Raw genomic sequence first — 24,306 nt, 5'->3', positions numbered from 1 at the left:
CTTCCGGGAGCCGCCCACTGAGTGTGAGGCGAAACAAGCGTGGTTGCCATGGCACCCGGGCGGGCGGGGAGCGAGCCAGCAGAGCTCGCGAGATTTGGAATCGGCCAATGGGAGAGGGTGCGGGGAAGACGTGGCGCGGGGTCCGCGGGCCGGGCCCCGCCTCCCGCTCCCAGCGCCCCGCCCCCAGCGGCGCGCACGCCCCCGCGCCGAGGCCGGCCTTATAAAGGGCGCCGGCCGGGGCGCGCCTCACTCCGCCGAGGGCCTGTGACGTGCGCCTGCGCAGTGCGGCCCCCTCCCGCCCCCGGCCCCGCCAGCCGGCCGCCGCCTCTCCGCCCCTCGGCCGGCCCGGCCCCGCCTCGGTGCGCGCTTCTGCCCGCTGCAGCCGCCGCTCTCCCCGCAGCAGCCCGCCCGGCGTCCGGCAGCATGTTCAGCTGGGTGAGCAAGGACGCGCGGCGCAAGAAGGAGCCGGAGCTCTTCCAGACGGTGGCCGAGGGGCTGCGGCAGCTGTACTCGCAGAAGCTGCTGCCCCTGGAGGAGCACTACCGCTTCCACGAGTTCCACTCGCCGGCGCTGGAGGATGCCGACTTCGACAACAAGCCCATGGTGCTGCTCGTGGGCCAGTACAGCACCGGCAAGACCACCTTCATCCGGCACCTGATCGAGCAGGACTTCCCGGGAATGCGCATCGGGCCCGAGCCCACCACCGACTCGTTCATCGCGGTGATGCACGGCCCCACTGAGGGCGTGGTGCCGGGCAACGCGCTCGTCGTGGACCCGCGGCGGCCCTTCCGCAAGCTCAACGCCTTCGGTAACGCCTTCCTCAACAGGTACTCCTCGCCCCTCGCCCCTCGTCCCGGGGAGCCGGGGAAGGGGACCGCCGTAGCCCCGGCCCCGCGCTCCGCTCCCCCGCGGCCGCCGCCCCGCCACCGTCCTTTGTCTCCGAGGCCCCGGCGAGACCCTCAGGACCACTCCCTGGGACGGGACAGGGACCGGGACAGGGTCCTCTGCCGCTCCCTGGGACACCCACCTGTGGCTCCGGGAGTGGGCATCCCCGGGTCTGTCACCTCCCGGAATTTTCTAGGTGATCAGCTTAACTCCCCGCAGAGCCCAGCCCCACTCCCCTCAGAACCAGGGGTTTAGTCTTGTCCCCACATGCTTCCCCCAGACTGGACGCACCGAATTCATTCAAACCACCCCTTCCTTCCCTCGGGGTCTGTTTCTCAGTGGGAGAAGGTGGTGAAGCTCTTAGCCATCCTCTGCTGCTGGGCTGTGCGGCGCCTCCCCGGGGCCGCGGGTTTGGGGGGGACAGGGAGGGCCCCCTGGGCTGGAACACTTGTCTCAGGGTCTGGGCGGGCTGCCTTAGGGGTTAAGGGTCAGGGGGTGACCCTGGGACCCGGAATCCCTCTGTAGACGCACCAGGAGGTTCCTTCACCTACTTGGTTAAGTTTCCCCGGTTAAATGGGTGAAACTTGCCTTCTCCTGATGAGAGGATCGGTCCTCCAAAAGTCTGTCCTTCACGGTGCTGCCCAGGAGAGGCATTGACCTCTAAGGAGTGCAAACAGCCAAACTCACTTTTAAAAAAATACTATTGATTGGTTTTTTAAAAATTTTTTTAGAAAGAGAGAGAAGCATCAGTTTGTTGTTCCACTTGCTTACATATTCATGGGCTGATTTTGGTGTGTGCCCTGACCGGGGATGGAACCTGGAACCCGGGTGTAGGAGGACGATGCTCTAACCAGCTGACTTACCCAGCCAAACTCTCTCTTCCGTAAAGGAGCTCGGAGCCCCAGTCCGTGTTCCTAAACTCCTTACCCTCCTCCCCATGGTGCGTACCCGGGGACCTCACCGACCTGCCGCCTCCCACTCAAGGAGGGGCGCATGCCGGGCTCGGTCCGGTCTCCAGGTCTCCGCCCGCCCTGTGTGGTGGCATTCCTTCCCAGGCTGTCCAGCTGGGCAGGGAGGACCGGCTTGCCCCCGGTCCGCGCCGCCCAGGCCCGTCTGCAGTCACAGGGCTGGCCGTCAGCAGGGGGACAGGCTGCTGCTGTCTTTGCCCTTCTGCTGGACAGCGGGCGGGCGGCTTTGGGTGTGGGGGCCTGAGCTGAGCACCCTCTGGGGAGGCCTGGAGAGGTGCGGCCTCGCAGCCGGAGCCTCTCCCGGGATGCTGGGTTTGGAGCTGCCGTGCCTGTAGATAGGGGATTGGCTCAGGCTGCGAGCTGGTGGGCGCGGTGCAGCTTGTGGAAAACTTGGCCGCTATGCCGGGAATTCCAGGCGTGATTAGGTCTCTGTGTTCGCGCAGGACTTTGGGAAGCTGGCGGGAAGGGTAGCTATGCCTACCTCATTTGCCCTCAGGTTTCCACTTCGGCTGTGATAGGAAACCTTTTTTTGGAAGAAGAAATGGGCATGTGGCCTGTTTGTTTTTTTCATTGATTTTAGACAGGGAGGAAGGGAGAGAAAGAGAGAGAGAGAGAGAGAGAGAGAGAGATCTGTTGTTCCACCCATCCATGCATTCATTGGTTGATTCTTACATGTGCTTGACCACAACCTTGGCGTGTATTGGGACGACACTAACCAAATGAACTACCCGACCAGCGCATGTGACCTCTTCTCTGGATTTGCAGACCTAGTTTGGGAGCTAGAAGGGATTTCAGCATCTAGGCCAGCGGCCGCCAACCTTTCAGACCTCACGGACCTCCAGTGGCCCGAGGACCACCGGTTGGCAACCGCTGACCTAGGCCATCCCCACCTCATTAGTTTAGGGAACTAACGGCCCTGAGCCGAGGTGCTTTGTGGCGCTCACCCCCAGGTGGTTGCCTGCGGACTGTGTGTGCAGCCCGCTGCTGCCGCTTCCTCCTGGCAGAGAGCCGTTCGGGAGGGCTGGGTGATGTTGGTGATCCAGCGGCCAGCAGCCACACTGTCCTTCTTGCCGCCACCTCATCTCAAGAGGGTCCCCACATGCTATGGCCCTGCCTGAAGGCCTGGCAGCTGAGGGTGGGGGGCCTGGGTTTGCACTGACGCCAGGGCCCGGGCTGTGTCAGCCTGTGCCTCCTGGCCAGCAGGGCACACAAAGGGGGCTCTTCTCTGGCTGGCACAGCCTCTCCCAGGCTCTTAAAGAGACCCATTGAGTCATGAACTTGACTTTCCGGTCTTTTCCCCCCAAGTGGCTGTTCTAAGACCAAAGTCGGATGGAGCTGACTGAGGGAGGCAGGGCAGTCAGTGCCCTAAGTTGGTCCTGTTAAAACTCATTGTGTGGCCGTTCCCACCCCTCGTCGTGAAGAGAAATCTGAGCATCCTTGTTGGTGAGACAATGGGAGGGGAGGCCCCTGTACCGCCTGCTCCCGAGTGTTTCCACCGCACAGCAGTCGTTTCTGCGTCCTACGCGTGTTCACCAGGCTCATCTGCCAGGCTTCATTTCTTTAACGTTTTTATTGAATTTTAGAGAGAGAGAGAAACATCGATGCCCGAGTAGAACATCAGTCAGCCGCCTCCTGCACCAAGATAAATTGCTTAGTATCAGGATAAAAGGGATGAAGCCTGGGTACCTGCCCTGACCAGGAATCGAACCAGTGACCTTGCAGTGCACTGGACGACACCCAACCAAGCGAGTCACAATGGCCAGGGCTACAAGGCATTTGTGTACTCGTATGCCACTACCGGAGCCAGTTTTCCTCCGAATCCTTTCGGTTTGGCCTTCTCTCCAGTGACGCCTTCCCCAGCAGGAGCCCAGGCCTGGCGCACACTGTTTACAGCACACAGCGCTGCCGGCACCGGGAGGGTGAGGTCCAAGGTTTGTTCGCCTTGAGGGCAGCTGGCTGGGCTCTGTTGTTTATAGGCAGGTCCTTCCACCCTTGGCCTGGGGGCCACTGGTCACCAAGGGGTGGGGCCGAAAGGGGAAGCTGATCGGCTGGATTCCTCCCTGTTGCTGGAAAGGCAGCTTTAAGCCTGTGTCCTGCACACGCTGGGTCAGCGCACACAGTACCTTTCCCAGAGGCCTTGTCAAAGGGCCTTTCTGTGTCTAATCAAGAGTCGCTGCCGAAACCGGTTTGGCTCAGTAGATAGAGTGTCGGTCTGCAGACTGAAAGGTCCCGGGTTCGATTCCATTCAAGGGCATGTACATTGGTTGCGGGCACATCCCCGGTGGGGGGTGAGCAAGAGGCAGCTGGTCGATGTTTCTCTCTCATCGACGTTTCTAGCTCTCTAGCTCTCTTTCTTCCTCTCTGTAAAAAATCAATAAAATATATATATATATATATATATATATATGTATATATATATATAAAAGAGTCGCTGCTCCAGTTGGGAGCCCCGTGCTGCTCTGGGCTGCTCTGAGTCCAGTGGGAGCTTAGGCACACACAGCCAAGTTCTCCCTCATGAGTTGCCAGCCTCTCTGTGGCTTCATTCTTTTTTTTTTTTTTTTTTTTTTAGATTTTATTAAATTTTTATTTCAGAGAGGGAAGAGATAGAAACATCAATTATTGATCAGCTGCCTCCTTCACGCTTTGACTTTCAGAGAATGATGTCTACTTCCCTGCCCACCAACACCCTGGGTAGTCCTCCAGCTCTCACTGGCCACCCGCCGCAGTCCCTCCCCCACGGAGCTGGGTGGAAGGGAAGGGCTGGGCCCGGCAGCGGTAGCAAAGGATCTCCTTACTCTCTTTGGTGTGTGGAAAGGTAGTGGTGCGCTGGCCAGTGTGGCTCAGTTGGTTGAGCGTCGTCTCATGTACCAAAGATGTGCTGGTTCAATTCCCTGTCAGGGCACATGCCCAGATTGTGGTCTCAATTCCCACTGTGGGGGGTGGAGGGGGCACGGGGAAGGATGCAGGAGGCAGCCAATCAGTGTTTCTCACGTGATGGTTCTCTCTCCCTTCCTTTCTCCTTAAAATCAATAAAAACCAGTCCTGGTCAGTTAGTTCAGTGGTTAGAGCTTCGGCCCTTGGACTGAAGGGTTTCAGGTTCAATTCCTAGTCAAGGGCATATATTTCCATTGCAGGCTCAATTCCTGGCCCCGATCAGGGCTCATGCAAGAGGGAACTTTCACATCGACAGTTCTCCCTTTCTGTCTCTCCCTCTCCCTTCACTTTCTAAAAAAATCAATGAAAAAATATCATCTGGTGAGGATTAACAAAATTAAATAAATTAAGACATTTTTTAAAAAGAAAGAAGTGTAGCCCGTGGTTGAATGGTGACCTAGGCTCATGCTAACATGTCAGCAGCTTGAGTGCTGAACCCTTGATCTCCGGGGGGAAAGCCGAATGTGAGGGACGTGCTGATGTGGGTCAGTCTGTGCCTGCTGGCTGGATCAGTTAAGAGACTGTGTGCAGTCTGCTGGCCACCCCGGCAGCTAAGATGATAGAAACCTCCTGTAAGTTTCTCGCTCTTGGAAAGGAAGCAGAGGTGGCGATGGAGCACAGGAAGCACCGCTGTCTGGTTTGGCTCAGTGGATAGAGTGTCGGCCTGCGGACTGAAAGGTCCCAGGTTCGATTCCAGTCAAGGACATGTATCTAGGTTTTGGGCATATCCCCAGTAGCGGGTGTGCAGGAGGCAGCTGATCGATGCTTCTCATCAATGTTTCTGACTCTCCTCTCCCTTCCTCTCTGTAAAAAATCAATAATAATAAAAAATTAGGGGGAAAGAAAGAAAGCACCGCTGTGCCCTCTAGAGCAGCGATGACTGAGTCCTGACCTCTCTCCCGGCTCTTGTCCGCAGGTTCATGTGCGCCCAGCTGCCCAACCCGGTCTTGGACAGCATCAGCATCATCGACACGCCCGGCATCCTGTCTGGAGAGAAACAGCGCATCAGCAGAGGTACGGACCGCAGCCCAGGGCCGCTCCCATCTGAGGTCTGCGATGCAGCCCCGATGCTGCCCTTGAGGGGAGCCCATGGCCCACCAGCCCTCTGTCACAGTTCTCGCAGCCAAGGAGCTCCTTCCTTCCTGGGCTCCTTTGCTGAAGTTACAAGAGCCATCAGGTGAAACCACAGCCAACTTGTGGCTGTCATGCTTTCCTGCCCCTGGGGCATGCTGGGAAGGAAGCCAGGACTGGAGCTGGGGCCTCCGGCTGGCTGTGCGGTCACAGAAAATAGCTTAGTATCTGGGCTCCAAGGTACCTCAGCCAGCATTGCTGACCGTGAACAAGCCAGCCCCGGCTCTCTGTGCTCACTCCTTTAAAAAAAAAAAAATTATTCATTTCAGAGAGGAAGGGAGAGGGAGAGAGGGATAAAAACGTCAGTGATGAGAGAATCATTGACCTGCTTCCTCCTGCACACCCCACACTGGGGATGGAGCCCACAACCCCGGCAGGTGCCCTGACCAGGAATCGAACCGTGACCTGGTTCATAAGTCGATGCTCAACCACTGAGCCATGCCGGCCCGGCTGGGCTCACGCACCTTAGTTTGTGTTTTAAAGCTTTGCCTCCCAACGCCGTACACATTCCCAGTGAGTCCTGCAGGCGCGTGGGAAATCAGCTGGACTCTAGCAAGCTCCCCAGAGGAGACTGGCAGGAATTTGTTAAATGCTTAGGGGCTAGTGGAAATGTGTTGAAATTTTTGCTTAAATGCCTGCAAGCAGCAGCCTCCCAGCGGAAGTTGTCTGTGCTGAGTATGAGGGCATCAGACACATTCAGTTGTGTGAACTCCTGGTTCGGTTTTGTCCAGCTTTTCTGAAGACCTTGTTCAGGATGTGCCTGAACTGGGTTCTGTTTCTGCTGTCCACCCCCAGCCCCTCCTTTTGCAGAAGGCAGGGGGGCACGGGGCTTAGAGGTGCACGAGGGCAGGCAGAGGACAACTGGCAGGCCAGGCGTGAAGCCTGCAGCTGCAGATGTGAAAATGAAAAGAGAGCAGTCTCAGAGGGGTTGAGGACAAGGGAAGTTTGTTTACCATCAACTCGAAAATTTTCCCTGCACCCTTTCCCTCAGGGCCCCCAGCGCTGATGAGCTTTGCACTGACGCCCGCAGCCTGAGATTCGGGGGGTAGTGTGTGTCTGCTGTAGCTGAGAGGGCTGGGCCCAGCCATTGGTGCTGGCGCACCTTCTCTTCCTTCCCAGGCCTGAGTCCCTGCCTATAGGATTGCATCAGAGCTCACTGGCCTGCTCTAGCTCTGGCTCTGGCTCTGTCTTAAGCTTTTAGGTTCTCCTCCCAAGGATAGTGACATCCTAGGGGTTCAGGGAGCAGATTTAGGGACCCCTTTTTAAAGGCCAGGGCCAGTTTTCTCTTATTGCTGTTACTGTTCCAGCCTGGTTTTAAGAAAGTGCCTGATAAGCAGAAGGCTTGACATTTGCCAAAATAAGGCCAGAAAAGCTGAATCGGTTACTCTTAAAGGGCGAGTCCCCCAAAGGGGGATTTATTCTCAATCTCCTCCAGGGTGAGCTATCCTAGAGGGACTTTCTCTGAACCTCTATGGAGCATTCTTTTTAATGACCTGGAGGGGCTCTGACTGGCTTCCACATGCTCCCAGCCCCACAGGCCAGTTGTGTGTGTCTTTGCATAAAGGACAGGAGCTCACAAAGAGGCTTATCTTCCCAGAATGCCGCCCTCTGCGGCCTTCAGAGCTGGGAGGGAAGATGTGTAGGAGAGGATTTAGGGTTCTATGGCCCCTGTTGTCACGGAAAAGGGAACTCAGAAAGCTCTTTGCACCAGTGCTGGGAAGTCCCCTGCTGGGCTGTCTTCAGCACTTCAGCTTGTGCAGAGCTCAGCCGCTGAGAAGGGGGGAGTGGATGTCTTACTGCATTAGGCGCCCAGATCCTGTCTGCTAGGGTGCTGCCGCCCTGCCTCCCCTTCTCTCCCAGAGCAGGGCCTCCGCGCTCCCTCCAGTCACACAGCATGTTTGACTGGGGGCTGGGGAGCCCGTGGTGGGCGAGGCAGCCCTGGCCCCAAGCCGCGGGCAGATGGCAGGTCCTGGGAATTTGCCGTGGAACATGTCAGTGTCAGCATGTTGTCAGCAGGAGGAAGGCCTCTCAGAGGTGCTGGGTGCGGGTCCAGGGTGCTGGCCATGGTGGATGGGCCGGGAGAGGGTTTCTCTCTGAAGCCCACCGTCAGTTCCTGCAAAGGTCCCGTGCTGCCTGGCCCAGAGGGACGTCAGAGCAGGGCAGTGTGTCCAGGCTTCCTGGCCGCCGCCTCTGCTCCCTTTGCTGCGTGGAAAGCAGGTGTTTCCCTCCCAGAAAGACAGAGCCAGCAGCAGCCCCGGTCCCGGGCAAGCAGCATGGCGGCTGGTTCGCCAGCCTTGCTCCCTGGAGACAGAGCATCCTCTGGAGGGAGTGTGTGCGTTGGAGTTGCTCATTGCATCGGCTTCCATTTCCCACCCTGCTGCCGGTCCCTGCCTTTCCCGTGGTCCCTCATGTGTGCAGGGGATCTGCTGGCAGCTAAGGGGGGACCGAGCAGCCCACTTCCCTGTTGGGCTAATATTCGGAGGGACTTTGTAGATAACGTTCTCCTGTGTCAGCAAGAGAGTGACCTGCGGACGCAGGCTGCATCGGGAGTGCTGCCTGTGCGACAGACAGGGCGCCCCAAAGGGCGTCCGGGCCGGCCGGGCGGGGGCTGGGCTTCCCCGCTGCTCGGTGCCTGCAGTCGGTGGCATCAGGGTCTTGGTAGCAGTGGGGGAGGCACCCTCAGGCGGAAGTCCCAGCCAGTCGCTCCCTGCCGTGGCCGCGTGGCTGGGCTGAGCCGGAACTCGTGTCTGGTTTTCCGTGTGGAAGGAGTGGCAGCGGTGAAGTGCTGCTTAGACTTGGATTAGGAGGTCGGAGCCGGCTGGCCTTGCGCCTGGCCTTGTGCCACGTGAACTCACTTCTCGCAGTTGTCACAGCAGCTGCACCTAAGAGGAAGCTATTGCTTTTAGAGGAGGAAACGGAGGCTTAGCAAAGTTGAGTAATTAGCCCAAGATGACACGCTGGTGTGAGGGTGGGATCACACTGCACGTGCTGAGAGGGCCCCTGGGTGAGGGAGCCCCGAGAGCTTGGGTCGGACAAGCCTTTGACCCTCTGTGGTCATCACTGAGCAGGGCTTCTCTGCCAGCCTGAGCCCAGCAGGGCCCGGAAGTCACGGGCTGCCATCTTCCTTTCCTGTCCGCTGCACCAGCCCTCGGAGCCCTGACACGGCTGCCTGGTCCCTGGGTTCTCACTTGCCCTCCTCTCGCTGTCCCTGGCCCCAGGGTCTGTCTCAGACCGGAAGCCGGCCTGCTGGCTCTGCCTCCCCAGCCCGGAGCCGGAGCCCCCATCCCTGAGCCATCCCTCGCGCTGACCCTCATGCTGACCGCTCCTCAGAGGCCCAGCCCGCAAAGCCCTCCAGGCCGGAGCTTCCCCAGGCTTTCAGCCAGAGGATGCTCTGTGGAGTTTCCCAAAAGGCCCTTGTCAGGCGGGAGTGCTGCGTGCTCCTGCTTCCCAGCGCCCAGCACAGCTAATGGCGGGAGGTTCCAGTCCCGGGCGGTGCTTTAGGGCCGGAGCTGCACAGAAGGGAGAGGGTGATGTTCGGGTCCGGGCTGCAGGCGTTTCTACATGGACTCCTGCCCCGGTGCCCAGGGCACAGCTGAGTGCCCTGCAGTGTCAGCTGATGGGAAACAAAGACGCCGGGAAACCCAGGACTTCCCAGACTGATGAGGAAGGCGCTCTTCCCAATAGCATCTTGAGCTGGAGGGTGGGGAGCACTGACTCAGCGGGGTTTCCCTTCGGATTCCAGGTCCCCTGGGTGCTCGGGCCCTGGGCAGCTCCCTCCTAAAGCCCTCCTCTCCCCGCTGCCCCCCCCACACCCGCCCCTGTTCAGCCGGACAGCTTTTGGCCCAAGCCCAGGATGAGAAACTGCCGGCTCTGCCGAGGGGCGTGGGCACTGCCTACGGAGGAGTGGTACCAGCTGGTGCCGGCACGCGGCACCTGTTCCGGGCTGCCAGCCCGGCGGCCGGCTGGGTAGCAGCTGGCCCGAGCGCCTGCAAATGTTCCGTTTATATTTGGGGTTCGAGGCATTCTTACGCCTTAGAGCGGTTGTTGCCCACACACCCATCAGAACCAAAGCTTCTTGAGTCCAGAGTCCAGATCCTGGAGTAAATACTAGCAAACATTTACCAAGATCTTACAGTGTGCCAGGCGCTCCTCGATGCCTCAGCAGGGCTTCACATCGCTGATGAAGACGCTGAGGCTCAGGGAACGTGGCCTTGCTGGGGCCACGCTGCTGGTTGTTGAGAAGTTCCAGGATTCAGATGGGGGCCTGGCTCCAGAGTCCATCTGTCCTCCCTCTGGCCCTGTCCTCCTGTCTTGTGGTCAGGTGTCCTGAGGTCTACATCACACACAGTCACACCTTGTTCAGGTGCACAGCTCCCTGAAGCAGTCCTTAACCACCACCGTGACCGAGGTGTAGTCTTCCCATCACCCAGAAAGTTCCAGATCCCAGGCAACCCACCGCTCTGACACTGGTCCCTAAAGCTTTGCCTTTTCCGGAATGTCTGAAGTGGAGTCATCCCGTTTGTGTCTGGTGTGTGTCTGTTCTCGCTCGGCCTGTGCTATCTCGGTTGGTCACGTGCCTCAGCGTCAGTGGTTTGCCCCTTTTGTTGCTGTGCTGGCCCAGCCGATGGACGCACCAGCGTTTGTTATCTGCTCAGCGAGTGAAGGGTATTTGGATTTCCAGTTTGGGGCAGTTTTGAATAAAGCTGCTATAAACATTTGTGTACAGTGCAGATTTTAATTTAATTTAATTTTATTGATTTCAGAGAGAGGAAGGGAGGGGGAGAGAGAGAGAGAGAAACATCAGTTATGAGAGAAAATTATTAGCTGCCTCCTGCACACCCCCTACTGGGGATGGAACCCGCAACCTGGGCATATGTCGTGACCGGGAATTGAACTGGGATCTACTGGTTTATGGGTCAGAGTTCAACCACTGAGCCACACCAGCTGGGTGATTCTCAGCGCTTTAACATTTGTTTTGCTCTCCTGGTCCAGCACGAGTTGGAAACGTGTGTGATGGAGAGCTGTGGTAAGAAATGCCCAGGCCCACGCGGCTTGAATGGCAGGAAACAGAAGGTGATTGGAGACAAACGCTCTATTGTTCATGTTCTAGAAGCTCTCGGAATGTACGAAGCAGCTTTTCCCCTCTGGCTGCTGGAACGCCTGTGTCTGGAGGGTGCTGCACAGGAGAGCCGGCGCCAATCACAGTGCTGCCTCTGCGCCTCGGAGCTGGGTGCTGGGTGGGGAGAGGGAAGCACGGCTGGCCGGGAAGGCAGACCCTCAGGAGGCACCCCGGAAGGCAGAGGGGACCCAGAGGAGGCTCCGGAAGCCACCACGGTGAGGGCCGCCTGTCCTCACAGCCTGATGGGCTCCACCCTGCCCCTCCCATCTCCCAGTCCCCATGACTGTGTGTGTGGGAGGGTTAAATGTGCACAACGTAACACTTACCCATGTTTTGTTCATCCTCACCCGAGGGTATTTTTTCCAGGGATTCTTGGGCGGGGTGGGAGGTCAAGCAGAGAGGGTGGGGAGAGGGTTGCCTCCCGCACGGATCAAACCTGCAACGCAGGTAACATGCCCTGGACCAAAAATCTAACCCGACACCCTCTAACCACTAAGCAACACTGGCCAGAGCTAGACTTAACCGTTTTTTAAAAGATTGTTTTTATTGATTTCAGAAAGGGAGAGAGAGAAACATCAATGATGAGAGAGGATCATTGCACATCTGCTCCCTACGCACCCTCTACTAGGGGTCAAGCCCCAAACCCAGGCATGTGCCCTGACCAGGAATGGAACCGCGACCTCCCCCTTCTCTCTCACCAAGAGTGAGCGCTTTCCATAATAAACAGGAAATTTCATTCACCTGCAGAAAACGGGCTGAGCTCTGTTGGCTCTGAGCTGAGGTGTTGGTGAGCGATAGTGTGTTGCCGCCAGGCGCTCAGCTTGGCTGGGGCTCTGGGCCTCACTCCACCTCCTCCTCTCCCTTTCCCGTCGTGCTCTTGGCCCCCCACCGTTGGGGGAGGAGGAGGCCGCTGGGTGGAGTGTGGGGGTGACCTCAGCTCCCCGCCGCTGTCCTCACTCCTGGGCCAAAGCTCACTTGGGCTTGAGCCCAGCCCATCAGGGCGCCCCTGTTCCAGGGCTTTCATTCTGGCAGCGCTGCCTCCCCAGCTGCGGGACCCTGGTCACTTGAACTCGGTCAGTCTGAGGACAAATGGCTTGCCGAGGGGAGAAGTGGGGCCTCGTTTCTGCTGAGAGGGAGCCTCTGTTCAGGCCTGAGTCATCGCTTTTTCAGCGCTGACCTGCTGGCCGCAGAGCCAGCCATAAAAGGCGCTGGCGGAGCGGCCTGGGCAGCCGGCAGCCTCCGGAGCCCCAGCCGCACAGCCGCGCTCCCTGCCCGCTGTCCCCCGCCTGCGCTCCGCCTTCCTTCCTGCTCTCTGCAGGCCGCTCGCTCTGGGCGTGCTCCGTGGCGCTGGGCCCCATGTGCTGGGGCCACGGAGCTGTACTTTGGCAGCAGCATGCCTTGCTCCATGCCCTGCCACACTGCCACGGGAGGCTGGTGGCCCTGCCTTTCCAGCCAGCTGCCCGGGCCTTCGGAGGGCTGGCTGCGCCCCTGCCAGCCTTGGGGTTCAGAGTCCTGAGGGCTTTGCTGTCCCCGCCCCCTTCCACCTACCTCCACTGCGTTAAGAAACCCCAACCAGCTGAGTGGCTGCCTCTGGTCAGAGCATCCTGTTTCCTGGCTGCCGGGGTGGGTGAAGCCTCCACATCGCCCGGAGAGGCTGCCATGTGAACAGAGCAGTGGATTTGGGGCTTCCTGAAGTCTCGGTGTCTTGCCAAAGAGGAGAGCTGCCCCTGGCCTCGGAGCAGACCCGACACCGGTCGCATAGTTCTTGAGCAGTGACGCAATCCCAGCTGCTTGTCCCTTGTTCCAGTGGCCCTGTCACCTCTCCCCTCGCCCCCGCCTCCATGGAAGTCATCCCAGTGCCTGGGCCTGCGCTGGGAGCCCAGCACATCGCCTCATGTGACCTCCCAGGTCTTAGAAGGACTTGGTGTTCACACTGGATAGACGAAGGAGGAGTAACGCAGAGTTAAGCACTGAAGGTCACAGTCAGTGGCTGGAGCTGGGAGTTGAACCCAGATCCGTCTTTAAGGTCCTGTTTTCTGAGTTCCCGGGGAGAGGCTGGGAACGCCGTGGCTCCAGGCGTGCAGACAGCTCTGAGGAGCACTCGAACCTGGGGCCTGGCAGCCAGAGTGTTTATCCAGCCAAGCAGGGGCCCGGGTTCTGGCCCAGGGAGGCGGCCTCCCGGGCCGGGCCGGGGCCTGGCACTGAGCCCTGAGCCGGCCCGCTGCTCAGGTTCCTAGTGCGGGGCTGCCCTCCCGGCCCTGTGGGTTGCGCTGGGCCTTTCGTGACACTTTGTTCTTTTCTTTGTCCTCCTCCTGGACCTGATTGCTTCTCTGTGCCATGGCCTAGAAAACAGGTCTGAATCCCCACCCGGCAGGGGACTGAGGGGTGGGGGAGGGGGAGATCGGTGTGGCTGGTCTGTGTCCCTGGCTCTTCTCCACAGGAGGGCTTCTCTGGCTAAATCTCCGGAGCCCAGCTGCCCTCTGGGAAGCACTGGGGGCTCCTAAGAGGGTCGGCCCACATTTGGGGGGCCCGTGGGGAGCAGGTGAGGAAGAGAGGACAGGTCCCAGGGACAGGAGGGTGCCCAGAATCCCCGGAGAGGGAGCATGCACGGGGGCTGGGACCCAGGCTTCCCAGACTCTTGTCCCTGCTCCCATTGGTTCCTGCCTCTCCTCGGGATTCCTGAGGAGAGAAAGGCTCCCTTCTCTGGGGGCAGTGAGGGAAAGGGAAACGTTTTGAAGTGTAATTACAACACAGGATACAAATCCAACCCCAAACCCCCGCTCGGTCAGATATCAGGTGGCTGTGTGCGAAGGAGCAGCCAGCAAGGCCAGCCTGGCCGCTCGGCTCTGCGCTCCGACCCCAAGGTGGCCGCTCCGGCTCCATGGTCACGTGGACATTCTAGCCAAGGAGAGGAGAAAGGACAAAGGGTCACACTCCTGTTCTTGTTCCTTTGCTGCCGGGCAGCCAGGCGAGGGGGTGTCCAGCTGAGACAGGACAGTTGTGCTGAAGGAAGAGTTCCGGTCAGCGCTCTGCCTCACGCCCGGGCCCGGGCCCCGCCGGCTTAGGAGGGGAAACAGTCAGGCCAGCCTGCACTTTAGGGAAGTGTCTCGCGAGGGAAGTGGTTTGTTGCTCCGTGAGCGCGCTGTGGAGCAGAGGTCAGCAAGCTCATTCGGGGTCAGAGACTCGGCGTTGTAGGCTCGGCAGGCATTACCGTCTGTCGCAACCCCCTGAACTCTGCGCTGCAGACAGAAGCAGCCTCGGCAGTGCAGCTGGCCGTGCAGCCCAGTGGAGCCTCCTGTGGGGAAGCGGGGGGGGGGGCAGATTTGGGCCCCGCGCTGCAGTCTGCCAGCCCCTGTTGTAGGGATTGCAGAGACCCCGCAGAGCGGGGAGCCTGGCAGGCAGCGGCCGCAGGCGCGGGCGCTGTTTTTGGCGTCACTGCTGTGCCAGGGCGCCCGGCTGGCAGAGTCTGTCCTTGCCACCCTGGCTGAGCCGCGCTGCTGGGGTCTCCTCACCCCGGCCATAGTCAGACCCACTTCAGAGCGTGGGCTTCGTGACTTCTTTGCGTTGCTTATTTTCTAAGTGTCTCTTAATGCCAGGCCCTGCATGGGTGAGGGCGCTGCTGTGGCGGGTACAGAAGGGGGAGGCCCGATGACGCCCTCAGGGTGCCGTGAGCCCGTTCTGGGCTGTAAAGACCAGGTGGGGAGGGAGGGACCGCCTGTCCCGGGGCCTGGGCTCACCGCCTCTCCCCACAGGGTACGACTTCGCGGCCGTCCTGGAGTGGTTCGCCGAGCGCGTCGACCGCATCATCCTGCTCTTCGACGCCCACAAGCTGGACATCTCGGACGAGTTCTCCGAGGTCATCAAGGCCCTCAAGAACCACGAGGACAAGATACGCGTGGTGCTGAACAAGGCCGACCAGATCGAGACGCAGCAGCTGATGCGGGTGTACGGGGCCCTCATGTGGTCCCTGGGCAAGATCATCAACACGCCCGAGGTGGTCCGGGTCTACATCGGCTCCTTCTGGTCCCACCCCCTCCTCATCCCCGACAACCGCAAGCTCTTCGAGGCCGAGGAGCAGGACCTGTTCAAAGACATCCAGTCCCTGCCCCGCAACGCCGCCCTCCGGAAGCTCAACGACCTCATCAAGCGGGCGAGGCTGGCCAAGGTAGGCCCCGGTGGGCACGGCGGGCTCCTGTGCCGGGACTGCCCCTGGGGCCGGGATTGGTCTGCCCTGCCTTTCGGGGTGCCCAAGGCCCATCTCTGCCCCAGCCCCATTGCACTGTCTGAACCAGCCCTCTCTCGGCACCTGTGGGCGCAACTGTTTAGTGAAATTCTTCATGTGCATAAACCTCAAACTGGAAGGCCCCTCTGTACCCCAGCAGCCTGGGGAGTGGCAGTGGGCGGAGGCGCAGCTCAAGGCCTCGCGGGCTTCCCCCGCCAGGTCCCTTGAGCACCGAAGTGCACTCGGCAGATGCTGGCGCTGGGGACACAGTGGGGACTGACAGCGCTGGTCAGCCATGGGGGGAAGCATACAGCATATAAAGCACAATTTGGGGAGACCACAGGCCGCTGCAGAAGCAGACTGGGGAGCTAGCTTGGTGGGCCAGGCCAGGCTGGGGGCCTCTGGTGGGAGCTGATGCTTAAGCAGGACAGGAAGCTGGTGGAGAGGTGGGCTTCTAGCCTGCGGGCCCAGAGAGGAGGCTGGGCGGCCTGTCCCCAGAGGCCTGCTGAACCGCCCTGCCCCTCTGCGGAAGCACGGGGCCTGCTGGCACCTCTGGCAGCTTCTGAATTGCTCAAGACGTTGGAATCTCAGTGTCTGGCCAAGCACATGAGGCCCTGGGGTGGCCGGTCAGCGACAGTGGCCTGCAGAGGCCCTTGTGTGTCGCGATCTCTGATGAAAGGGCCGCAGAGAGCAGGGCGGCGCGCAGAGGCTAGGGAGGCAGCGGTGGGCGTTGGCTTTGGAGAAAGCAGCCCTGTGGCCTGCGAAGCCGTCACCGGGGCCCCTGAGGACGGGTCTGAGGATGGGCTTCCCGCTGGTTGGCTGGGCTGTCCCGGGAGAGCCGAGAGCCCTCCGGGCCTGTCCTGCCTCAGGGAGCCGCTGCAGTGTGTAGCCCTGAGTTTGGAGACTCCGCCATGGACAGAGCACATGGCCAGGGCACCCACACTGCCTGGAGGCCTGGTGTCAGGTAGCTTTTGGCCTGAATGATGAGACCTGATCCTCATCCTTCCCCACCGGCCGGGTCTGCTGCCCAGAGTGCCGGACCAGCACACGGGAGCTCGCTGGGAGACGGGTTCTCAGGCCCGTCTGCCCTGCTGAGCCGTGTGCATGTGGACGGAGCCCGTGGTCTGTGCCTAGACGGGCTGCGGAGGCCGCAGAGAACACGGCTGCAGCTTCTCTAGCTGCCTGTGAGAAAACCTGAGTGATTGGCTCCTGACCTCAGAGCATGAGGGACACCCCAGCTGGAGGAGGAGGGCTGTGAGCGCAGAAGAGACCAGGGCAGGGCGGCTCCCCTCTTCCCGGACAGAACAAAGGGCAGACTTCCTCCTGCCTGTCCCTCAGAAATGCTTGTGTCCCTCCAGGCCTGAGGGCACATGGAGTCACTTTGCCTGGGAAACCCGGCTCCAGACCTGTTCCCCCACCTGCTGCTCCTGCTCCCGGACTGAGCGCTCTCTGTGCTGACTCTGGCTGCGGCTCTGCGACAGGCCTGTTCCCTCGGGCCAATCTCAGCCTGGCTCCCGGCCCAGGGCAGCCCGGCCAGGCCGAGGGGGGATTGAAGGGGGCGGTCATGGAGGAGGACCAGTCTGGAGAAGGTGGCTGGCTGGCTGCAGCCCTCCTGGCTGGGCACTGGCTGGCAAAGGCAGAGGATGTGAAGGGCTGGTGCCCTGGAGGGTCGACATTACCAGCCTGGTCTGAGGAAAGAAGGTGTGCCGCCTTAAATTGGCAAATGTCTGAGCAAGGCATTGGAGCCGAGATAAAGCTGGAAACATCGGGGAAAGCTGGTGGCATTTTCTAACCCTTAGTCATCCCCAAGGCTTTGGTAATGACAGAGGGGAGTTTAATGACCTCGATGTGAGTGTCCGCGTGTCTGCACATGCGGGGGGTGGGGCTGCCCCATGGAGGGGTCCCTGGGGGAGGGAGGCTGCAGGAAGCAGAACCCGGGCTTTGGACTGCCTTTGCCTTTGCCCCCTCCCACCCCACCTCCCCTGGGTCACAGCCCAGGTGCAGGGCACACTCCTGCCGAGGGCCCGGAAGCCTGTGACGCGCCTTCTCCCCACAGGTGCACGCCTACATCATCAGCTCCCTCAAGAAGGAGATGCCCAACATGTTCGGCAAAGAGAGCAAGAAGAAGGAGCTGGTGAACAACCTGGGCGAGATCTACGCCAAGATCGAGCGGGAGCATCAGATCTCCGCCGGCGACTTCCCGAGCCTCCGCAAGATGCAGGTCCGGCCGCGCCCCCGCGGGGGGGGGGGGGGGGGCGGGCGGGAGGAAGCCAGGGCGCGGGGCCTCTGTGGGTGGGGCTCCCAGGGTGGAGGCAGCTGGGAAGTCCCCAGCCCCCCACCCGAAGGTCCTCAGGGAATGGGGTCAGGGCCAGGCCCTCGGCCTCATCCCAGTTCATTCCCTCCATAGCCCTGCCGGGAAGGGACTCTTCACCTTCCAGGTTACGAATGGGGGGCGCAGGGCCCGTGGGGATCACCGAGTGGCCTGAGCTGTGAAGCGGTCGGGCTGGAGGAGGAAACCCCTGGGAACCCTTGCTTTGCCCACTCCGCCTGGAGTCTGGGAGGGCCCAACCCACCCTTCTCCCCGCTCCCCCCCAGGAACTCCTGCAGACCCAGGACTTCACCAAGTTCCAGGCCTTGAAGCCCAAGCTGCTGGACACAGTGGACGACATGCTGGCCCACGACATAGCCCGGCTGATGGTGATGGTGCGCCAGGAGGAGTCCCAGATGCCCACCCAGGTCGTCAAGGGCGGGGCCTTCGAAGGCACCATGAACGGGCCCTTCGGGCACGGCTACGGCGAGGGGGCCGGGGAAGGCATAGACGACATCGAGTGGGTGGTGGGCAAGGACAAGCCCACCTACGACGAGATCTTCTACACGCTGTCGCCCGTCAACGGCAAGATCACGGGCGCCAACGCCAAGAAGGAGATGGTGAAGTCCAAGCTGCCCAACACGGTGCTGGGCAAGATCTGGAAGCTGGCCGACGTGGACAAGGACGGGCTGCTGGACGACGAGGAGTTCGCGCTGGCCAACCACCTCATCAAGGTCAAGCTGGAGGGCCACGAGCTGCCCGCCGACCTGCCCCCGCACCTGATCCCGCCCTCCAAGCGGAGGCTCGAGTGACCAGCTGGCCCCGGGCAGCCGGCCGGCGGGACGGGGGGAGGGAGGGCCGCCGGTTCTCAAGGCCATAAAGACTGAGTGGACCTGAAAAGGAAACCACCATCTTTCTTTAAAGGGGAGGCAGGGTGATTCTCGTATGTGAACGATGGAATTTTATGCACAAGAACTATGGATATTTTTAATATATAACGTTAGAGGCGGCCTTCTTTCTTGCCTCCTCCTCCGTCTGACAGCCCCATGCCTTCACGCACACCGCTGGCCTCCCCGCCTGCCTCTCCCTCTGGCTGGGCAGCTTTCGGCAGCGCCCCACGACCACTCCCGGTGCCCCCCTGCCAGCTGCCGGGCGCTGGGCCCGTGTGGACAGGAGTGACCGGATCTGGTTTTTTCCTCAGCTGAGCGACGCTCCTGGCTGCCTCCCCATGTCCCGGACTCCGTTCTTGTGCCTTCCGCCACCTCAGCCCCTGCGCACAGCCCTGCTCTGCTCCCATAGCCTCCCGTCCCCGCTTGGCAGTCACGGAAGCAAGGCCCAGCTGCCTCTGGGGGGTCGGGTGGGGCGTGTGTGAAAGAGAACATCTTCCAGAGATACATAAGCTAGTGTTGGTTCTGGAAAAGGAATACCCCTCATACTCGATGAGTGTTCCAGTCCCTTCCCAACCACTCCTCCAGAAGCTGTGATTTTTATCTCCATTCCTGTGCTCACCAGGGGCAGCTCTGCCCAGGAGCCGTTAGGGGGTGTGCCGAGCTCCCGGCCAGGGGCCCCACAGGTGTTCTCTGCGGCACCCTCTCACCCCCTGGACATTCCGGTGCACCTCCCCGCCCCACCCTGGGGTGGGTGCCAGGTCCTCGTGAACTTGGCACGGTTTGGTGCTCCAGCCCCGGCCTCGCGGCCAGAGACCAGGGACAACCAGCCCCTTCCCTCCTTTACCTCCATCACTTCCCAGGGAAGCCGCCCCGACCTTCCCTCCCTTGACCAAAGGAAGGTGGGGCGCCCTGAGAGCAACCCCTTCCCAGGCTGAGGAGGACCAGGCAGCGCGTGGCCAGCTCAGGCTGCCTCACTGCCGCCGCGGCCGGGCCGTCCGAGCAGCGTGGAGGCCGGACACACCGCTGGCCCCACGGCCTGCACTGTCATCACTCCCCGGGGCCTCAGGGACTCCTGCACTCTGACCTCTCCGGCCCGCCAGCCCCCAGCGCTGCTCTCCAGGCGTCCGTCCGCGGGGTCCCAGTGGCCAGGAGCAGGCCCGGCCCGCCATGCCGTACGGTGTTAGGTGAGGGTGACGGTGATTGTTGAGAACTCACTGTTCCCTGTGCAGTGGCTTTTCCACGCTCACCTGTGGGAAGAGAAGCAACTAAGACAAAACTTTCTTGAATTAAAGACGTTTGTGCTGAAGCTGGCTCCTGGTGCTTCGTTCTCCCAGGGCCTGCTCCCACGGGGCCTGCTGGGGCGCTGGCAGGGCAGGGACAGGTTGGCAGGCCTGCCAGGGCGGGCCCGGGCACAGGCACGCTCAGGTCTGGCAGCTACTGCCTCCTAGTAGGCGCTGCAGACAGGCTGATGCCCCTTTCCCGGGCTCGGAGGGGCTGAGCAGTGGTTATTTTAGGAGAGGACGGGGAGAATTGGAGAATCTGGTGACAGAACTAGGCTGCCTGCCCTGGGGGTGGGAAGAAGGTATGATCTTCACAGCATCTCCTCCAACTGGGCCTCGCCCTGGAGTGGGCAGACAGGTGGGCGCCCATGGGCTCTGGGCACTGGGAGGGGTCAAGTAGACAATGGGTGACTGGACTTGGTGCTAGGCCCTGGAGGGAAGTGGGGGGCGGGGGGAGATACAATTACTAAGGGTGGGGCCACTGCCTCAGGTGGGGGAGGGGAGCTGCGGGTGCCAGCCCAGGGAAGGGGACAAATCGGGAGCTGATGCACCAGGCAGGCCTCAGACGTGTAATCAAGGTGGAGCGCACCAGGCTCACTGGAGGCAAAAGACAGTGTATGAACCTGTGCCCTCGGTTCTGCCAGCCAGCTTGGCGGGTGTCTGGTCTGAACACAGTATCTGATTGCCAGCCTGGCACCACTCGGGCAGTGTGCCTTGCACCGGGGTTACCTCGATCCTCCTGATGGAAGGTCAGTGTTTTCCCCATTGCACAGCCCGAGGCTCGGGAGGGCAGGTGTATAGGATGATTCAGACCTGGTGTGCCCATCAGCCTCTGATCCAAAGTTCCCTTTTCAAAGGCAAAACAAAGCCTGCAGCTGAACCCCCTCCCCCATCCCCCCAATTCCATAGCTGTGGGCTCTTCCATCTGAGAAACCACATGGAAGACTGAAAAGATTAAATCTACCACTGCAGCACAGGGCCCTGGGGCTTGGCACAGCCCTCATTCCCAGGGCCACCAGGAGGTGCAGCTCGCTCAGAGTGCCTGGCCACCCTGCCCCTCCACTGAGCCCACCACCTCGGGGCTTTCCGCACCCACACTGGGCACCCTCCCCCCTCGCAGAGGCAGGGTGCACCACCACAGCTACCCCAGGAAGTGGCGGCGGGTCTGAGACTTAAAGGAAGGGCCAAGGGCAGGTGGCTGCTCCCCTCTGGCCTGGAGCTCAGGCCCGGGATTGAGCTTTACAGGTTGGGGGGCTTCTCGGGCTGTGATGGGAGTTCAGGGAGGGCCAGTGTGTGGGCAAAGGTGTGGCCACCCCTCGGAGGGCAGCCTCCGCCCCTCACCTCGTCCCCAGCTCCCTGGCTGGCCAGGACCTGAGAGAAAGGCCCTCTTCACTGAACTTGCCCAAGGCCACCAGGCTCAAGAGGGTTCGGACGCCCAGCCACCAGTTCTGCCCTCCATCCTGAGACAGAGGACGGAAGGCCGGGGGCCGGATCCCAGCTCTGCCGCTCGCTCGCTCGCTGAGACTTGTCTTCCCTCCTGAGCCCGATTCCTCGCCAAATGCAAACAGAAGCTCCTGTTTCAGAGGCAGGCAGGGTCCTCGGGTGGCCACCTTTGCTCGGCACCCAGTGCAGTTGGCCAGCGGGGCGGGGAGGGTGGGGGTTAAGGGTCGGTGCCGGGAGCCCAGCACCCCGCCCAACTCCCGGAACAAAGCAGGTAGGACCCACCCTTCCCTAGAGCAGCTCAGACTCGGTGGCGCCCGTGGGCCAGCGGGGTGGTGGCCATGGGGCTCAGGCTGGCTTCCTGGCGCCCAGAAGGGCTGCTAATTATAAAGCCACATGGCCCGCAGCCTCCGTGGAGAGTGGGGCCCCCGTGGCGAGCTGGAGCAGCAGAGAAGGTTTGGGAAGCAGAGCCAGGATGATGAAATCGCCATATGTCCACCCATTTGGAGCTTCGGACTTTGCAAAGGACACGCCCCTGCTGTGCTGGGCGGGCGGGGAGGAGGAGTGCGGGCCGCCAAGGACTGGCTTGGGGAGGAGTGGGGACCCTCAACATCACCATTTCCATCAGCCTCTCCCCCACACAGACACGCGTTCAGATAAAACCTGGGGCCTGAGTGGCAATGCAGCCCCCACCCTCCAGCCACTCTTCCCAGACAGTCCCGCGACCACTGGTGGGCGCCCCGTGGTCCACCCGCCCCTCACCCCTGAGCTGGGGCAGCCCTCCCCTGGGAACAGACAGCAGCCCAGAGAGGGGGACCACTCGCCCCAGCCACACGCCTGGTCAACGCTGACCCACAGCCGGCTGCCCTTTGGTCCCTGGCTCTCAGGGGCAAGAGTGGGGCACGGTGCTTCCGGTGTGGGCGGCGGCCAGGGCAGCAGCCATTGCCAGTGGCCCTGCAGGCCCGGCTGTGGCGGTGACAGCCCCTGAGGCTGCCGTGTCAGCCAGTCCCAGATCAGGGACCTATGCCCTGGGGTTCAGAAGGCCTGGGCTCCCTGCCACTCCCCTGCACTTCACCTCCCTCTCTGTGGCAGCCCCCTTATCTGAACCACTGTTTTCTTTCTACTAGCCTCAGAAATATACCAGAGGACATATTTTCTATTGATTTTTAGAGAGTGGAAGGGGAGGGGAGAAGAGAGAGAAACATCAATGTGAGTCACTTTGATTGATTGCCTTCTGCTCTCTCCTGAGCAGGGCCAGGGCTCAAGCCTGCAACCCAGATACATACCCTTGACGGGGAATCGAACCCTCGACCCTTCGGTACGTGGGTCTACACTCTGAGCACATCAGACAGGGCCTGACAGTTTCTTTTCTTCTCCTCATCAAGGCCCTTCCCAGAGGCCTACATCAAGTCCACCGCCTTCTGGCCTCTCCTGTCCCCTGTCCCAGAGTCTGGGGCCACGGGCTGTCTTGCTGCTGCCGGGCACTAGCCAGGCCTGGAGCCAGGGGAAGCTCAAGGCCGGCACCGCCCACCTCCCCGGCCTCAAGGTATTAATCTGTCACGGGAGGGCCCGTGTGAAGATAGCAGATCTTAGCTTTGAAATACTAAGGACCACGGGAATGAAGATGGAATCACCATGGTCTGCTATCCCCGGGGCTCCCGAGAGCTAGTGCCAACACCTCCATACCAAAGGGGCTGGGGCCAAAACCGGTGTGGCTCAGTGGATAGAGCGTCGGCCTGCAGACTGAAAGGTCCCGGGTTCGATTCCGGTCAAGGGCATGTACCTTGGTTGCGGGCACATCCCCAGTAGGGGGTGTGCAAGAGGCAGCTGATCAATGATTCTTTCTCACTGATGTTTCTAACTCTCTATCCCTCTCCCTTCCTCTCTGTAAAAAAATCAATAAGATATATTTAAAAAACAAACAACAACAAAACAAAGGGGCTGGGAAGGGGGGAGGAACAGGTGTCCCTGCACCTGGAGGGCTTCCGGGAAGCAGTGACCAGGGAGTGTGAATGAGGAGGCGGTGGGGAGGTCTTCTGCTCAGACTCCTTGGGCCAGGCCATTGCCACACGCAGACCCTGCTCCCGGGGTGAGGCCTGTGCAGCCTGTGGCCTGGCTCACACAAGCTGAGAGAACAGACCTGCTGGGGCAAAGCTGGGCCCAGGGCAGGTGCTGTGTGTGATGGCTGGGCTGGAGGACTGGCTGCTTGTGGGCTCTGGAGCAGGGGTTCAGGCACAGACTGAGTCTTGAGGGGTTTTCTGACCTTGAGCTGCAAAGGAGCAGGGAGCCACCCCCTTTACGGACAAGGAAACGGAGGCTAGGAACAGGATGTGACAAAAAGGAACGCAGGACCAAAGAGGATCACGTACCCGATGGACCGCCCCACGAAGGCACCAGTGGGTCTCAGGTTTGGTCCGTTTCCCTCTACTGCTCTTCGTGGGAGGGAGTATGAAGGGCCAGGGAGGGACCTGTCTGAGAAACCAGCATTCAGAGAAGCTAAGACACTTGGCCCAGGTCACACAGCGAGTCAGCCAGGACCCAGAGGCCCCACCCGTTGGCCCCTGACTGCTGACCCTGGGGGCCGGGAGTGGGTTTGGGGTCAGAGTCCAGGAGGGGAATGAGGATGGTCTGTTTTCCCACCCAGGAGCCTTTCCCTACCCTATAACTCCCCAGAAGATGGGAACTTGGGCTTGTCCTGAGCACCAGGACTTCCTCTGGTCTCTAGCACCCTCCTGTGGCCTCCCTGGGCACTAACCCTATGGTGGGCCCCACCCCTGCCCCGCCCCCAAAAGGAGGGCCCAGAATGCAACAGGTGAGAACCCGGAGTGCTCAACCACTCAATCCCAACCCCCCCAACCCCCCACACACACACCTTCCCCAGAAGACACATAGGCCATTGAAATTTAAATTCTGGTAGTAGTAACAACATCAACAACAACAATAAAGAAGAAGAGAAAAAGAAGAATTAAAAAAATAAATAAACCCTGGCTCCCTTCCCCCACCTGTCTCGGGTGGGGAGAGAGCCTGTATGTCTTGGTTTTCCCAGGGACGGGCCTCGGAGGAGATCAAATGGGAGAGCCGGGTGGGGCAGCCCCGGGCTGCTCGGGATGCTTACTCCAGCTCTAGGAT

The 24,306-nt window shown here is 60.6% G+C and overlaps 1 protein-coding gene across 1 annotated transcript; it reads left to right on the top strand.

Annotated features, from left to right (window-relative positions):
• The first annotated feature begins 239 nt into the window (after window positions 1–239).
• On the top strand, window positions 240–18,578 carry EHD1 (EH domain containing 1). Its single transcript, XM_084895866.1, has 5 exons — window positions 240–827; window positions 5,704–5,801; window positions 14,790–15,202; window positions 17,316–17,480; window positions 17,855–18,578. Exons 1-5 carry the CDS (start codon window positions 424–426, stop codon window positions 18,377–18,379), a joined length of 1,605 nt encoding a protein of 534 aa, XP_084751992.1. The 5' UTR covers window positions 240–423; the 3' UTR covers window positions 18,380–18,578.
• The last annotated feature ends 5,728 nt before the right edge of the window (window positions 18,579–24,306 follow it).

Source organism: Pipistrellus hanaki (genome assembly GCF_964339955.1).
Source record: "Pipistrellus hanaki genome assembly, chromosome: 9".
Lineage (NCBI taxonomy): Eukaryota > Metazoa > Chordata > Mammalia > Chiroptera > Vespertilionidae > Pipistrellus > Pipistrellus hanaki.
This window is presented reverse-complemented; position numbering and strand designations above follow the sequence as displayed.

Coding starts and splice junctions, on each gene's coding strand:
- EHD1 (XM_084895866.1), top strand. CDS start 424: ATGTTCAGCTGGGTGAGCAAGGACGCGCGGCGCAAGAAGGAGCCGGAG. Junction 828..5,703: donor GGTAACGCCTTCCTCAACAG/GTACTCCTCGCC, acceptor TCTTGTCCGCAG/GTTCATGTGCGCCCAGCTGC. Junction 15,203..17,315: donor AGCGGGCGAGGCTGGCCAAG/GTAGGCCCCGGT, acceptor TTCTCCCCACAG/GTGCACGCCTACATCATCAG.